At 40.7% G+C, this 16,516-nt stretch overlaps 2 protein-coding genes across 2 annotated transcripts; one reads left to right on the top strand and one right to left on the bottom strand.

Annotated features, from left to right (window-relative positions):
- Positions 1-2,247: 2,247 nt before the first annotated feature.
- On the bottom strand, positions 2,248-6,061 carry LOC309602576 (gastrokine-1-like; the record flags this gene model as incomplete). The annotated part of the gene is made up of 6 exons (XM_082336237.1): positions 2,248-2,348; positions 2,862-3,003; positions 3,265-3,372; positions 3,821-3,946; positions 4,725-4,778; positions 6,050-6,061. The coding sequence occupies 6 exons, from the start codon at positions 6,059-6,061 to the stop codon at positions 2,272-2,274; spliced, it is 519 nt and encodes a 172-aa protein (XP_082192363.1). The 3' UTR covers positions 2,248-2,271.
- Positions 6,062-10,756: 4,695 nt separating this feature from the next.
- GKN2 (gastrokine 2) lies at positions 10,757-14,651 on the top strand (the record flags this gene model as incomplete). The annotated part of the gene is made up of 6 exons (XM_082336239.1): positions 10,757-10,765; positions 11,791-11,844; positions 12,392-12,523; positions 13,045-13,155; positions 13,844-13,997; positions 14,572-14,651. 6 exons carry the CDS (start codon positions 10,757-10,759, stop codon positions 14,649-14,651), a joined length of 540 nt encoding a protein of 179 aa, XP_082192365.1.
- Between the last annotated feature and the right edge of the window lie 1,865 nt (positions 14,652-16,516).

Below are 16,516 nucleotides of genomic sequence, written 5' to 3' on the forward strand. Positions count from 1 at the left end.
AGCTTCGTTGCCCTCCTCTGGCCACGCTCCAGCACCTCCATGTCCTTCTTGTAGTGAGGGGCCCAACACTGAACACAGCACTCGAGGTGCGGCCTCACCAGTGCCCAGTACAGGGGCACTGTCACCTCCCTGGTCCTGCTGGCCACACTATTCCTGATACAGGCCAGGATGCCATTGGCCCTCTTGGCCACCTGGGCACACTGCTGGCTCATGTTCAGGTGGCTGTGAACCAACACCCCCAGGTCCTTTTCCGCCAGGCAGCTCTCCAGCCACTCCTCCCCCAGCCTGTAGCGTTGCATGGGGTTGTTGTGACCCAAGTGCAGGACCCGGCACTGAGCCTTGTTGAACCTCATGCAGTTGGCCCCGGCCCATCGATCCAGCCTGGCCAGGTCCCTCTGCAGGGCCTTCCTACCCTCCAGCAGATCGACACTTCCACCCAGCTTGGTGTCATCTGCAAACTTACTGAGGGTGCACTCCATCCCCTCATCCAGATCATCAATGAAGATGTTGAACAGGACCGGCCCCAACCCTGAGCCCTGGGGAACACCACTGGTGACCGGCCGCCAACTGGATTTGACTCCGTTCACCACCACTCTCTGGGCTCGGCCGTCCAGCCAGTTTTTAACCCAGCACAGAGTGCACTTATCCAAGCCGTGAGCCGCCAGCTTCTCCAGGAGAATGCTGTGGGAGACAGTGTCAAAGGCCTTACTAGAGTCCAAGTAGACAAGTTAAAGTAGTTTTGTGAGAAGCTGGACCTTGTTGCAAATGTTTTGTGCCCTCTAGCTGAAATTTTGGCCTTAAATGAGATGGTATTGGAGAAGGCATCCATGCCCCGGTGTTCCCTGCCAAGGGGAATATGGACTCTCTGCTTTGGGCATGGCAGAGGGTATCCCTGCTTTCCTGCAAGGCTGCTGCCCTCTTTGCATGCAGGGCTGTGGCAGCTGGGGCCGTGGGATGTTGTGCTGTGCCATAGGCCCTGCTCGGGTCAGATCCCTGCTGTCTTGGGGGACTTTAAATCATCATCTGTTCCCGAGTCTGGCCTGTAGCCTTCAAGGGCTCAAAGGCCCCCAGGAAGACGTTTCCCAGTGACATGCGTTCGCGTAAGTGAAGAGGGCCGTGCCTGTTTTACCTTGGGGAAAACGCAGTGTAAAGTTGGAAAAGGAGAGGTGATTCTCTCCAGAAACTCCCAGGGAAGTCAGTCAGGAAGTTTGTTTAAATACTGCAACCATATGGTTGCTTTTCTTAGGAGGTGCTAAAATATTTTTGGGTGCAGTTTTGCTTTGGTTTCAATATCAGTTAACTATTCAAGACCCCAAAAACATTCTCCTGAGCAGAACAGGCTGCTGCATCCTTTATTTAGAGTAACCCTTGACTGTTCCTGAATGGGTGAAGTGTCTCTTAGAAAACTCCTTTCAAACTCCAACAAAAGTGCCTCTGAGCAAGGAGGGAAGGTGAAGGTCTGGTATTTTCCAGACAGAGTTACTGAAGTGATTGTTTCAGATGAAGAAACTAGTCCCAGCCGTTTTGCCTTCGTTTTGGCCTAGCTATAATTTGATTCTTTCAAATTTCCAACTGCACTTTTAATTGGTTAGGGTACACTTTTTTGCTTCCTGTGTTAAACACTTATCAAACATCGTTAAGTAACATCTGTACTCAACTGAAAAATGCATTTAATACACTTAATAATTCTGTTACTTGCAGCTTGATTTCTGGGTTGATCAGAGCAATAGTGCACCTGTCTATTTGTAATTGGCCATATTGCATTGCAATGTTTATTTTTAAAATAAAACGTTGTAATACTTAGTATGTTCATAAGAAGTTAAAATGCAAATAACTCAGATACACTTATTTCTATAAATCTGGACTTCAGACCATATTATCTTAAATATGGTTATGTGGTAGGTATAGCACCATTTGCTTTTAGTAGTGATGAATAATTGCTTAAGGCAGCATATGAAATGTCACTAGGAGATTGTACCGGATGGGGTTTGAGTGCCAAAATTGGGATTTTGCAAGAACACTAGCTTAGCAACTCGTCTTTGGAATTGCTTCCGCTTTTTTAAAGGATTAGCAAAAACACAGCAGACACAAACGTAGGTTGATCATAATTTTTTTACTGAGATACAATAGCCTCCACACAGAGCAGAAGAAGAGACAGATAAATGATTGAAAATGTGATCAAGAGAAGATTATCAAGAAGAAAAATCTTGTTTGTGGGTACACAGTTCTATGATTTTTTTTTTTTTTTCCTCAAAACTTTGTCAGGAATAATTAATTATAGTAATAGACAGGCTGTTCATTAATCTTAACTTTCAAGTATGAATCATCCGGCCTTAAGAAGTTTGATCCTGAAAGAAAAGGAAAAACTGATTAGATTTGGACTGAGAAAATACAAGAACAACGTAGCTGAAATTCTTCCAACATAACGTTGGAAACGTACCAGGAAGTGCCATTTAAAAATTGAGCTGGATCTTTCTAAGCTTACACTACAAGCAACTGTTAGTGCAATCTTTTTAGACAAATCTAAGCTGCAAATTAAGTTTTGAATCTCAAAATCATGCTGTGGCAGGACCAGTGGTAGCTAGGTATTGTATATGCATGAAGTTGCCTAAAAAATTCAGACTTGTGTCAACAGCTAGAGCCCAAAACCTTCCTGAAAAAGCCTGGTCTCCGAGTTGTATGCAGAAGAGTGACAGACCTGCTTTTTTTTTTTCCTTACGTACCCATTCACTGATTTATAAAAAGTCATAGAAAACCACAGGATTTCAATAATTAACTTGCTCATCTTCACTTAAATCTTTTTCATCCTTATTTGTTAATCTTTATTTTGGCATACAAAACACTGTTACTGGTATACTCACCAGCGACTGGGTAAGCAAAGTAAGAGGGAACTCCTCTGCACAGAGCTTGAATGCGTTTTCCATATGGGCGCAGGCTTTGGAGTCTGTTTCTTGAGATCGTGAAGCGATTGTTTGTGTGTGGAAGTTCGTCAGAACTAGATCCCTAAACATCAAAGAAACAAACCCAGAAAACAGCGTTTAGATAAACCCAAAAATGGTGTTCAGAATCTGTATGCACATTTTTGATAATGGAGACGGGGTTATTCAAGTGCAATGTGACTTTTGAAAGACTAGAGTTCTGGAGTGACTGAGCCCTGCTGAGAAACTTGTCTTCAGTTCTTGGAGTCTTTTCCCCTCTTGGTGGGTAGGAGCAAGTACTTTTTGCAGGCAATTGATTTCTCACCACTTTCATTCACCATCCTACCTCGTATCCTTCGGGGAGTGCAAGAAACCGTTTATCAAGCAACAAATTCTTCTCCATTTTGGAAATGATGCAGGTGTTTTTTGAAAATACCTTGGTCGCAACGTAGCCCTATTAAAATAAAAAAAGCTTTTTGTTGCAAACAGTATACAGTGAAAGATAAGTGGATTGCCGGAGAGAAGCACTGGATTAAAAAATGGCTTTATGCAGTAGAAATAATCATAGGGAAGTTAAATAATTGTTTTTTCAATTATATTTTCTAGGTAAATGTGTCATGGAGGCTGACAAGGGACTTTGGTAAAAGGTAAAGTAAACTGCCTTCCGCAGTAATGCCACGTGTATCATACGTTATACTGCTTAAGTCAGGGGAAGGAATTCACTGCTGAAAACATCAGCGCAGCATACAGTACAGCAGATACAATCAAATGGCTAAATGAGAATGTTTTTCAACATCTCCTTTAAACTCAACTTGTTAAGTTCTGCTGAAGCTCATGTGTTTTTTAAAAACTTTTTGGTTATTTTCCATCTTTTTTTTTGAGCCATGGTGGCAGCCACTTACAGTCTTGCCGTCCCAGACAGATTTCCAGGCCTCCAAGTCCTCCTTTGAGTTGCTGCTGACCTCAGTGTCGGTGAAAGAGTGGTGTGAGTTTTTACCATAGTACTCATTAACGTTATTCTTGCCGTTCTGATTTTTGAAAAAGATTAAAGTAGGTAAGGATTTAGGTTTGTGGATTCCCAGTAGTCTTTCAGTCAATAAAGCATTAGCTCTAGTAACCATGTTTTGGAAAATTACTGCTTTCAGACATCAGGTTAAAGGGGAGAGAATTTCAGGACCTAGAGGGGAGGCTGGGAAGCCATTAGTACTCTTGTGTCAAACCTTACATTCAGGCTTTACCTAGCCCTGGTTTTCACGTGTCTGATGCATCCACCTTATGAAGACAGACAAGCTGTAACGTTACTGCTCTATTTTCCCCCCATGCCTATTAGACCAGGTGGAAAAGAAGACATTGTTTTGTTTAAACACTGGAGAATTTCCTTTACAGTTAAACAGTAAACTGGATGTTTCTAAGGCAAACTTGCAAGAAAAATTTCTAGGAAAAGTAAAATAATTGTTCTTTCCCCAGCAGGAACTTGCAGGCAGAAGGTTATTTACAGTATTTCACTGTATTTTGTGGTCAGATCCTTCATGTTACTATGTGTTTTTCTCCACACAATTATTTTCACAGTGTTTATGCTAATCTCAAGACAGACAGTTGATTTCATATCTAACAACTGTCTTTTTTCCTTGATACATCAAGTAGTGAAATATTTTCTATCGTATAAAAAAAAAAGCAGTTTCCTGCTAAGTATCATCAGATTTAAAATACAGCTTTATTTTCAGAAATGTATTTTTCAGGGGCTATAGGTAGAGACCACTAGTTCTTACGGCAGCAGTGTATAATTGCAGGTAGCTCTATACTTACCCCGGTAGCAAGAGCTGGAGCCAGGAAAACTCCAAGAAGAGAAGCAATCACAATCTGAAACGAACATTTGAAATTCACAGCATTTTAACATTGTGACTGCTTATCTTGCATCAAGTTATTTGCTGTCTTAAAATAATTTTGACTTCCTGTTTAACTTTGTGTATATGCTCAGTGCTTTTCTGAAGTGGGGTCTAGCTGAAGACTATTTAAATATGCAGAATAATTTTTTGTTAATGAGCTTATATCCGATCATCAATTCATATAAATTACTCTTAACCTCAGCAGTATACTTTGCACAGGTAAGAAGATCATTTGAACACAGTGAGTTTTAAAATATGTCCAGCCCCAGTTCAGTAAACTCCATGGAAAAAGGTAGTCTCAAATATTTTGTTTAAAAGAGTGAACTTTTCACTGTGAGCTTTTGATTTCAGACATGGAACAGCTCCATGCGACACCCATGTGCATGTGCGCCTGTTGTAAAGAGCTGGAATATGGGTGCACGGTACAGCTCTCTACTTGGAGCACAGCAGAAACGGGACTTCAGCATCCTCATAGTAGATCTCATGCCTCTGAATACAGGGCTCATAGTATAAGGGTAGGCACCATCATTTTTGTTCAGAAAAATGCAATATTAAACACTTTGTTACCCCTTTATAAAATAATACAGCTTCAGTGACTCACATGCTTACTGTTGCTCAGATTTGTCAAAACTACTGCTGATATATTTTTGAGAGATTTAATATTGTTATGATGATAAATTCTTTTGTGATAATTGTTGTGAACAATTATTGTCTTGGAGACAATCCCTCTAATATTGAATCAGTCACAAATTTCCTCTACTTCAAAGGAGGACTTTTATGAGAAAGATCTCAGTGGGACTCAGAGTATTTATCACTAACATTTTGGAATTTATCCTGCAACAATTTCAGGCTGCTGTAAATACCCCTGCTTCACAGTCAGGCACTTGGAGTCTTTCATGGTTGTTCTCCTGTGCTCTCATCAGACAGCTGTGCCATAGCTCTGTATAACTTGCTGAGACTGTTGACTTGCATCTGAGTTGTGAATGAGAGAATGTTGCCCTTTCAACATTTTACATGTGCGTCTCGCCCTTGTAACAGAGCACTTCTCTCTTTCCCGTTTGAGTAGACATATGGAGTGAACACACTGCCAAAAGTGAAATTTCACCCATGCAGTCCCAACCCATTTGGCATTTTTACTCTGTAATTCCTACATAAATCAGTAATAGCTTGCTAGGTGCCAAGAAAGACTCAAAGTAATTTTAAAAATGTCCAGCCTTAACAGGTTTATGAGAAAGTGATACTTACAGTGAGCTTCATTTTGATGGTAAGCGAGGCAAGATCTGCTGGTAATTGATGTGTACTCTTACTTTTTATACAGTAATATCCCGAGGTTAAATCTTAAAATTAGTTTACCTTATTGGGTATTGCCTTTTGTTCCCAGAGTCACGACTGGCTTCCTGGGGAAGTGCTCTGATAAGAGGAGGCTTTGATACCAGCCTGATTGAATTAATTGCACACAGGAAGATGAAAGAAAACTTGTCACGCTAAGTTCAATGTATTTTCTAGTAACTTCTAAATAAAAAAAAATCTGAACCAGAGAATAAACTGAAAGAGGGTAGATTTAGATTAAAGGAAGAACTTCTTCGCTGTGAGGGTGGTGAGGCACTGGAACAGGTTGCCCAGAGAAGTTGTGGGTGCCCCATCCCTGGAAGTGTCCAAGGCCAGGCTGGATGGGGCTTTGAGCAGCCTGGTCTAGTGGAAGGTGTCCCTGCCCGTGGCAGCGGGGCTGGAACCAGATGATCTTTAAGGCCCCTTCCAACCCAAACCATTCTATGATAACAGATACCTAATAAAACCTGTAGTGACGCTTTGTGCCTACGTGGCAAAGGAGTCAGCCTGATATTTTATCCATAGCTGATACCTTCCTTTAAATCAACGGAGGTGGTAATCTTGCTATGTTAAAAATGTAGAGTCAGTCCCCGGAAACCATGAGGTTGGTTCTAAATCATAGAAATTACCGAGTTCTTTTCTTAACCTTCCTTTCTGAGCTTGTTCAGTTAGGATCTACTTTCCAGTCTTCAGGCATGGCCCCTGTATCTTCACAGAGCCTCTTCATGAAAGTAGTGCCAGTAGTGCTAGAAAGGGACCATAAGCTGAAAATAACAAAAAATGAGTAAGGGAGGAGCAGTAACAATGGGCATTTAATGTCAGCTGTTATTTAGAAAGTATATTTTAGTATTTCTCTGAATTTGATAATTATATGCAGAGCCACGGCATAAGAGCTTTTTTGCCTTGCTTGTTGCAGAAACTTTGCAAAATGTTTAGTTTTTTTTAATGTACAGTACAAATGTTTGAGTCTCTTTGCCCAGGAATATTGTCCATTGTTGCTTAATAAACTAATATATATAGAGAGAGCACCTCAGATAATTTGGATTTGTTTCTTAGCTGTGCCTGTTAAAGGAGAAGCACTTTCAGAGGTGCTTCTTTACATACTCCAAAAGTGCTTCTTATTTAATAGCAGCTCTCTCAGTCCCTCTGTCTACTAATTGTGCACTTTACTGTAGTTCGGTATGGGTTTGTGCACTTAAGTTTCCTTTTTGTTGCCAGAATGGCATGATGGGGACTCAGTGTCATTATAAACTAATGTCTGAACTAAGTTCTCCACTGTCAGCAATTGCTGAGGATCATTGTTGCGGCTGTTATTGGAAAAGCCAGGGAATATTACTTTAGTTGAGAAGGTGAGGCCCAGGTCTCATTTACACCAGCCAGGGCCACACTCCGTCATTCTGCGACTAACTGATGCCTTGCTTGGACTAGGTGAGTGCAGGGGAGGTGTAGCAGTCTGCCAACACTGTGAGCAGAGCGCTCTGGTTTTCATCTGTTTTGCACCCGCTTTGCAATTTGCACGAGGTGTAAAATATGGTGAATGGAAGTAATAAATTACTAAGGGGAAGAGATTTACAGTTCTTCTAATTGGACTGATTTGTGGATGCCAAATGGAGACAGGTATGTCCTTAGCCTCCAAGGTCCAAAATACACATAAAAGTCTTATTTCGTAGGTCACAAAATCCTCTCATAGTCTCTGGAAATTTAATTAACTGTCTACTTCTCAAGAAAGGCATTGAGAAACTGAACTGTATAATGCTAATCCCCATGGTGTCGTAAGCAATGAGTTGGAAAGCAGTTTTGTCCATTTCTTCCAACAACCATAGCCAATTTGGCCATTACGGTAATGCGTCACACTTGGAAACCTGAATCTCCAAATCTTCCACCAGCTTCTGATTGCTTGAGTAGTTTGTATGGCAAACACACACAGCTAGAGCATTTGACATTAAAAACAGCTTACAAAACTAATTACAATAGTAGAAGCCAGGAAAAAGGGCAGGGAGGAGTGCTTTTACTGTGTAAGACCCTGTTCTTTTTCCAGTACAAGCTTGTCTCTGTCTCATTTTTAAAGCTCTGCTCAAGGCATTCTGGTTCCGTACTGAATTCTTGTACCACTGTGCAGCAAACTCCCAAGCCTAAGAGCCGTTCCAGTTTGCACACTGTTCTCAAATTAGTGTTTCATTTAGTGCACACACTTACATTTTCACGTGGTTTTTTATGCCTTACTGTCTAGCAAGAATAAAACTGCTGAAATTATTTCTGGATTAATCTTTGAAGCTTGAATTTTTTTTTTTTTAACTGCTGAATGTCATTAATTCTACTTGACCTGTCCTTGTGCCACACAGATTTTTCTAGAGTGTGTTACCCTCTCTTTAGTTGTGGCATGCCCAGCCAAATGCAAATGGAAACATAGAGAATTTTGTTGATTTTTTGAGGTGTTGCTTCATTCTTTACTTTTCTCCCACCAGCTGCTTGCTCCCTGTTAAAGTAAATATTTATGAAAAGTACCTGGATAAAAACCCTATGAGTCACCAGGAGATTTTGTTACGATAGTATAATCTCGCTTTACATTGATTGAATCCATCTTCCTTATGTGTTAAAATTCCTGTTCGGTAATCAGACTTGAACTGAAATTGTACAATCATTCTTTTCATTTGATGTTCAAAGTTCTTTTGTGTAAATGATTTTTAGTGGATGATAGTGCCAAATAATGGGTCAAATTCTTCTGGCAATTTTACTTACGTAGATTAAACTTAATCTGTGGCTTAATCATGTTTCATCAGGGTAAAGTAGAATGTATTTGAAAATATTTGGCCTTGTGAAAGTAACAGAGAAATTAGTTTCCCTGTGATAATAAACGTTGCTGTGTTGTAACAACATATTACTTGTTCTGAACATTACTTAAGTTACATTTTCTGCTGGCTTCCCTGATATGACCAATCTGACTGCAAGTGTAACAGTTGAGGAAAAAGTGATTTTATTTGGGGGAAAGTTTGAGAGTCTTCACTTAGATCAAAAGTATCGAAAGCAAGAAGACTACTTTGAGAATGTGGGCTTCATTGTGAATTTTCATGTTCACCAAGGGGTTCTGAGCCACGGCTTCCTAAGCTAAACCGCACTCTGCCCGAGGACTGGCGAAAGTGAGATTAGAGCAGGTTATAGCCCTTCTTATGCAGCTCTTTACTTCAGTTACTTAATATAGAAGGGCGCTTAGAGGACTCTGGCCTAGTCATGGATAGTCTTGCCTCCGAGTGCATGCGTGCTAATTTCAGGTGTATTACTGGGAGATGCGTGGGGAAAAACCGTGGGGAAAAGTCTTCAAACAGCATGGCTTTCCTATTGGAAGTATATCTGGGCTTTGCCTGAGACAGCGAGGAGTATGTTTTCTCTTGCAATAATGTTCATTAGTCAAATCCTTTTTAGAAATTAGTCTTTAATTTTTGGCCTTGTCTGATCAGATCAGCAAAATTCAAGCAGTCCAATGTAAGGTGAAAATCCTGAGATCGTGGCTATTTTAATTCTCCTTCACTGCCTAACTGTCAATTTCACATGTTGCTCTGCTCTTACCTGTGCCTAAGCATATCGATGCTTAAGAAAGCAGAAGCTCAGGCTTCTTGGGTGTTTTTCAAAGGAAATGAGTGTATGAAGACATAATGAGTAATGGAAAGTTAATTTAAGCTTTAGTTTAAAAGCATTTAAAACTTAGTAAAGCTTTTTGTTTTAGCTTGTGGTGCCTGAACCCTGTTAGATTCCTGCTATGAAAGGCTTATTTGACAGCTGAAATGTATTCTGAGTATTTCTGACATATCTGTAATCTTAGAAACAAAGAATCTTTTGAGAAGAAGGGACAGAGGAGGGTAACATTAATCTAAGATAATTAGTCTAATCTAATCGTGCTTGTCACAATGTGATATCTGTTTATAGGTATTCTGATACATTGCTTAGCAGCACAGCTTTGTTACACTCAAGATAACATTTTCCGTGCGGAGTTAGGTGCAATAAAGCAGATGCATGCAATTTCCTTTTTTTTCATTGACGCCTGTTTGCTGAGAGAGATTTCCATACAATCTCTTTCACCTTTTTTCCAGTAACTGAGATTACAGAAATGTGTTGGCTATTTGGTTGAGTTCTTGTTTTACTAAAGGGACTAGGCCTCAGTTATGACTTTCTAGTACAAAGTAGAGTGTGATTCGTCAAGGTTCCGGCACTGGCTGACGTGGAGTCACAGATAAGGAGGAGTCCAGGCAAGGTCGTAGCCACAGGAGAATGCTTCTCATGGCAATATCATGCAGTCATTGACATTTTCACAAAATACAGAAAACAGTGGTAGCTTTAAAGGAGGAATCCCCATCCTGCTCTTTTTGTTTTGTGACCTTGTGTGAACCACACATCCTCTGAAGTTTCATGTCACTCCTTTGTATGCTGAGGAGGCTAGAAGTTACCCAGATTGCCTTGTGAAGCACAGTTGTTATTCCTAATTATGTCGCTAATTTCAGTGCATATGTTATATACATTATGGTAACTGATCAAAAATGAGCAGCACTTCTTGTTAAGGCTTCATGCATGTGTTTGATGGAAGAAATGGCTGAAGAATTGGCCTGTTCAGTGGCTGGCATGTAGACCACCATGACACAGGTATTTCTTTTCAGGATTTGTCTGCAGGCTATCAGGCTGTTAGGGATTATATTTCAGAAGACAAAATGCAGTTCTTGTGAATGAATAGCAGAGTTATTCCCGATGCTGTTTAATTCTGAACAATATCCAGTTAAATATTTTTAAAAATTGAACCAGCAAGAGTGGGAACTCCTCTAAAGTTTAAAGCAGTAAATAATAGCCATTTGTAGAGTGATTCATTTTACAAAAGCTGACTTATTGATTGGTTTTAACGTATCAGGGTCACTTTATCTGTGCCAACCCAAAATTCAGATATGAGGCTTAACATGGTGTGGCATATAGATATGTACTTGTTTGAGTCACGAAGAAAAGTTTTGTCAAGTGTTTCCCACACCTCCAGCAAGATATAAAAGTTGCAGGTCTCTGGGATTTTCTTGCATTCTTACTTTCTGGAGCTTCTTGTTCTATCTGAAAGAAAAATGAATGTATTTGTGAGTATATCCATTTTTGTTGAACTTACATTATAAAAAGTTCCTTATTTTTAAAAACAAAAAGATAGAGAAGAAGATGCTCAAGTAAGTGGTACAGTACTGGGACTAATATGATCTGTGTATTGTTTCTTTGGGTTGTTCAGTGGGAAACTTGCATTTCTTGGGTGTACAGTAATCCCCTTGGAGTCAGCAGAAGCATCATTTGAGCAAAGAGTGCAGAACTTGGTTACAATTCAGAAGGGGGATTTAGTTATGATTTAATAATTACAGTTGTAGAGGCAAATGAAGAAATAACGTGGCATCAAGGAGGGACTTTTGAAAAATAAAAAAAAATGTAATGGTTAAGTTATCATTCTGCTTTTTCAGTTACAGGCAAAAGAGCCTAATAGCAAGAATTTTACAATGAAGAACTGGATTAGTTGAAAACAATTGCATGTGTTAAGTGGGTAATTTTTCAAACTGATGCTACAGCTGCTTCCCTCAATTAATGAACTGGGTTTTTTTATGGCACTGCCTGGTGTTTCTGTCGAGTGAGAATGCTTATTCCTTTTACAGGCTGCAGTTCTCGTTTTGCTGGGAGTCCTTTGGACTCAGACTTCTGCATTGGAAGTAAGTAGACTGATAAGCCTTCTAGTGCATGTCCCCGTTGAAAATGTATTGGATCCTAGGGCAGGGGGCAAATATAATAGGAAGAAAAGCACAGAGGAAACTAAGAAGATGCTTATTGCTCAGTGTAAAGAAAAACAGCATTTGCCAAAAGTGACAGTCATATAAGCCAAAGAGGCAGTTCTGTGCAGGTGCACAGTAACAAGAAATTGCGGGGGGCATAGGTCCCCTTAGCTCCAGCTAAAATTTGGAGACTGTTGCAGTCTCCTGCCAGTCCTTGCTGCTGCACATAACGACTGGGATGCCCCATGTTGTTTTTCCTTAGCCTGCAGTGAGGGCCTGTCCCCTCCATTCTCACCCTCACGCACTCTTGCATAATTAATTTCCACCTCAAGGGCCTCCTGAGACTGCTAGAGGGTTGTTAAGGGATTTAGTATTTACATAAAGCAAGCACACTTGTTTATTTGAGAGAAAGCATTTGTTTATGTTGCACCTTTTAAAGGTGCAAGCCAGGTGATGAACAATGATTTTTGTGTTTTTTTTACCAAAGACCTTTATCCTGCAAGAACCTAGCAATGCCTATGTCACTGGAACTATGACTATCCACAATGAGAAAAACTTCGCTGAAGTCCATGTCAATTCTGGCGTGTACTCCTCTGATAGCATTTTTGACTACTCGCATGTAAGTAAATGTAAGAATGTGCCTAGACTTAATCTCTGAGGAAGTTTTTAAACTCAGAAATTATTTTAGTGTATTCTCAACGTAAGCTGTCCTGAAACACTGTTTCTCCAAAGACTCCCATCACCTTTCCTCCTCTTAGGCGATCTCTTTGTTTCACTCATATGATGGTGCAGTTTAAAAGACTTGTAATGAAACCTGTGGTGGCGGTTCATGAAAGTGAGAAGAATGTCACTGACCTCAGTGAGGTCAGAGTTGAGAATGGGCTGCCATCACTCACGTATAGCAAGTGCAGCAGAAGTCTCTCGGAAAAGATACTTCCAGTCTTACGGACAGACATTGGTGTGGGCAGGCTGCTTCCATTCCCCAAAGCTGTCAATGTAAATGCAGAGTCATTCCCCAATAGTAGCCTGTGTAGCCACTTTCTGTTTCTTCTAGGTTGTCCTAAAGAGTAGAGAGAATCAACTAATATTAGTGGTAGCCATTTTTAATTAATTAATTAACTATGATTTTTTTAATCACAGGGGTATATTGCAACAAGGTTATTGTCACGAAATGCCTGCTTTATCCTGAAAATAGATAAGGAATACATCCCAGAGCTGCAAGAACTTGGACGCCTGGCTTTTGAGAGAAAGGTGACTTTGTAGCGAAACCCATACTGTATAAAAGAAAGGCTACTGTATAAGAGTTGTGTGATGGGAGCCCTTCATTCTGCCTTTAAGAACATCTGTTCTTCGGAGTGTCTTTTACTGTGTTATAGTGGATTGTCATTGTGACTGGTACTGTAAGATCCCGTGTCCTTGGACGTAGTGTAATTTGACTATTTTGGGGTCATTGCAATATGAGTTCAGACAGGCTTTTCCTTTTTTTTATCGTCATGCTGATATTTTGAGCTTGACACAACTTGAAATAACTTTCTCTGCAGAACAGCATTTAGAAATTGATTTACTTTGACTTTCTTACTGAGGCAAAGGTTTCGTGAAGGTGACCAGAAGCATTGCCTGGAGATGAACTTGAGTTCTGGCCCGTTTTATGACAGCCTAATGGTAGCATATTTACAGCAAACCTTACTGCCAGTTAACATAGTAAGTTAGGATAGTAGTACAGCTCAATTTTGCTGTGTTGACAGAACTAGTGTCTAGTGAACTTTGTTTCTGAATAGATTGAAAATATTTATTTTCTTTAAAAGCAGGTAGCTTCTTTAGCTAATGCTTTGTGTGAGGCAAAGGAAGGTGACTTTAGATTTTGGGATTTTCTCAAAGGGTGTCCTAGTAGAATGAAACCAAAGCTACATTACTGATGATGTGTAACATTTTCTTGTAGACTATGAAGGCAGTATACTCTCCAAATAATGTGTGGGCACAGTTTCAATCTGGCCATTCCATGTTTGGGAAGATCAAAGACTGGTTTCTCTATGGTAAACCCATTGAACAACTCTGCTCAGGTCTGCCTCTCTACCAGCTTGTGAAGACTGAATGTAAGTTGCAAGATCAGAACATTATGCTTCTGTTTCAGTGCATAAGCACCTTTCTGTCCTTTAAACCTAAGTCCACATGGTACCTTTGAGGCAGGAACATATTGCCCCATTTTTTAGAGAGGAGTAAACTACCTAGCAGGATTGAAAGGGTAAGGCTCTGGGATGCTTTGGAAAATCTGGTGAAGCACTATTTTTCATCGTTAGGCACCTAAATATCTGGAACAGCTGTTCCGAAGTGGTTTGCCTGGTGTCAGAGGAAGCCACTGTGTAGCAGCTGCACCCATCTTATGCCCCGATGATACAATGGTCCCACAAGGCATCTGCTGTATGCCAGCACGCTACCTGCTGTGTGTGGGTTATGGGAAAGGAGGAGCACAAAGGTGATTTGAAGCCATACAGACATTTCCTCCCATTGAGTTACACCATAAAAATGTTACACAGTATCCACTGAGACCAACAGGAGCTCCCAATAGGACCATAATTGGACATTTGAAATTTGTGTATTTAACAGACTTTCTTGCTGGATACAGGGATCTTGTCACTGATATCATCTTCGTTTTCTTGTTTCTTTTAGCACTACCGAATGGTCATGGCTGTGCCAGTGCAGGAATTCCAAGCATTTTGGGCCTTAAGATCTGTGAAAAAATCAATTAGGCTGGATCTTGACAATTCTGCTGCATGGGAACAGCTTGGTTTTTTGCATGCTTTTGTGCTGGTAGCCATGTTCTCCAACTGGAACAAAACTCGGTGTTAGACTCAACTTGCCTATCCAAAGCTTTGAGTGCAACAAACCTGTGAAATACAAATAAAGATAATGCAGTAATAAAAATGCTTTGTCTTTTTTATTCATCCAAAAGCAGAACAGAAATAAGGTAGGCCTTGCTAGTTTTCCTACGGAAGAGATAGATGGGTTTTCCTTGGGTGCATTTCTATGGTCAGGCTGCAACATGACCTAGGCATTGGTATATGCTTCATGCCAACGAAGAAACAGAATAGTTTTTTCCAGCGGAGAACTTCCCTTTGGCACCGGCACCCAGCCTTTTCAGGTGCTGACTCACCTTACGTACGATTGCTGGAGGGAGGGAGAGAACAGACGAATGGATAGATAATGGGAGGGAGCAGGTCTATGTTACCAGCACTTGCAAAGAAGCTTGGATTCTGCAAGGCCAGTGAGAATTTGTAGCAGTTTGAATAGGTGCAATGGGTCAGAGAGCTTTTTGTTCTGGGCGTTTTTCAAACCCAGATGGAGGAGACTGTCCCAGTCTAAATAAAGTCTGTAACCCAGAATGAAATTATCCTTTCATACAATGCCAGTGTAAAAAGAGCTGTGACCACTTCCCGAGTGCCCCGCATGTGCTGGAGAGTAGTGTCAGGAGCTGATGAAAACACAAGATACGGCAGCACTGGTGCTGCCTGCCTGCTCTTCTGGTAGATCTCGGTGATGAATGGTTGAATTCGCACGTCCTTTCCATCAGTACTTGGAAGGAGTGAGTATTTTGGGGCTGAAGACTAAATGTTTACTGTTTATTGGAGCCTTGACTGGCTGCCAGAGGGCGAGGCATTCCTTTGGAGTCCAGGAAACTGGCCCCAGGTCTGCAATTTGTTATTTTCAAATCAGACTCCTGGTTAAACCATCTGCTATTTATTAAAAGAGCATCTTATCACGTGGTGAAACTGCTCTTTTAGATTAATTGTATTCACAACAGGCTGCAGGTTCTTGGTGATCCAAAGACTGTTTCTGGAGAGTCAAACTTTGGTAATTAAATCCAGGAATATTTGTGTGTGTCTGCAAGATACAAGACAGCCTGTTTGGCTGTATTTTGAAGTGGGCCTCACTGATGGGAAGTGCGTAGTTGTGATGTTCTTGGCTGATGCGTGGGGGATGTGCAACACCTCAAAGCACTCTTTGAGAGCACTGCTTGGCAAGAGTGCTAACGTGGGTTGTGACTTTCAAAGCTTTTGTGGTGGCAGTATCCAGAGAGGCTGTTGTTTCAAGACCTTCACAACTCAGTCGGAAGCCCTAATCTAGTTTCCAAGTGACAACTGTCCTGTTTCAACCCTTTCCTTGTGTATTCTTCTGTTAGAGGGCACGGAAGTCATGACAAGTGCCCCGCCCCCTGAGTCAGCCAAGCTCTTCAAAATCTAGAAAATCACTGCCTTAATTATCTCGGGCTTTATAGGTCTTTGGATTACTTCTTTAGGGATGATAACCTGACATCAACTATCCAGTGAAAGTTTGAAGACCAGAGACTGAAGTCTACTTCTACTTTTGTTCCCAAAGGAACAAACTGGTAGAGCTTCCAGAGAGCAGACTAGATGTACGAACAAAGCTGAGTCATATTATTCTAAGATTTATTATTTAATTAAAAGTTATTTAAAATAATTAGTCAATGCAATCTGTTTTTCTGTCTAATTGCAGTATAGATGAATCTGAACCTTTACTGTGTGTGCAGTGTGATAATGGTCCTTTGAGACTCAACCTGCTGCTACTAGTTTAATCAGAATTAGCTACTTTAAAG

The sequence above is a fragment of the Platalea leucorodia genome (genome assembly GCF_965183815.1).
Source record: "Platalea leucorodia genome assembly, chromosome: Z".
Lineage (NCBI taxonomy): Eukaryota > Metazoa > Chordata > Aves > Pelecaniformes > Threskiornithidae > Platalea > Platalea leucorodia.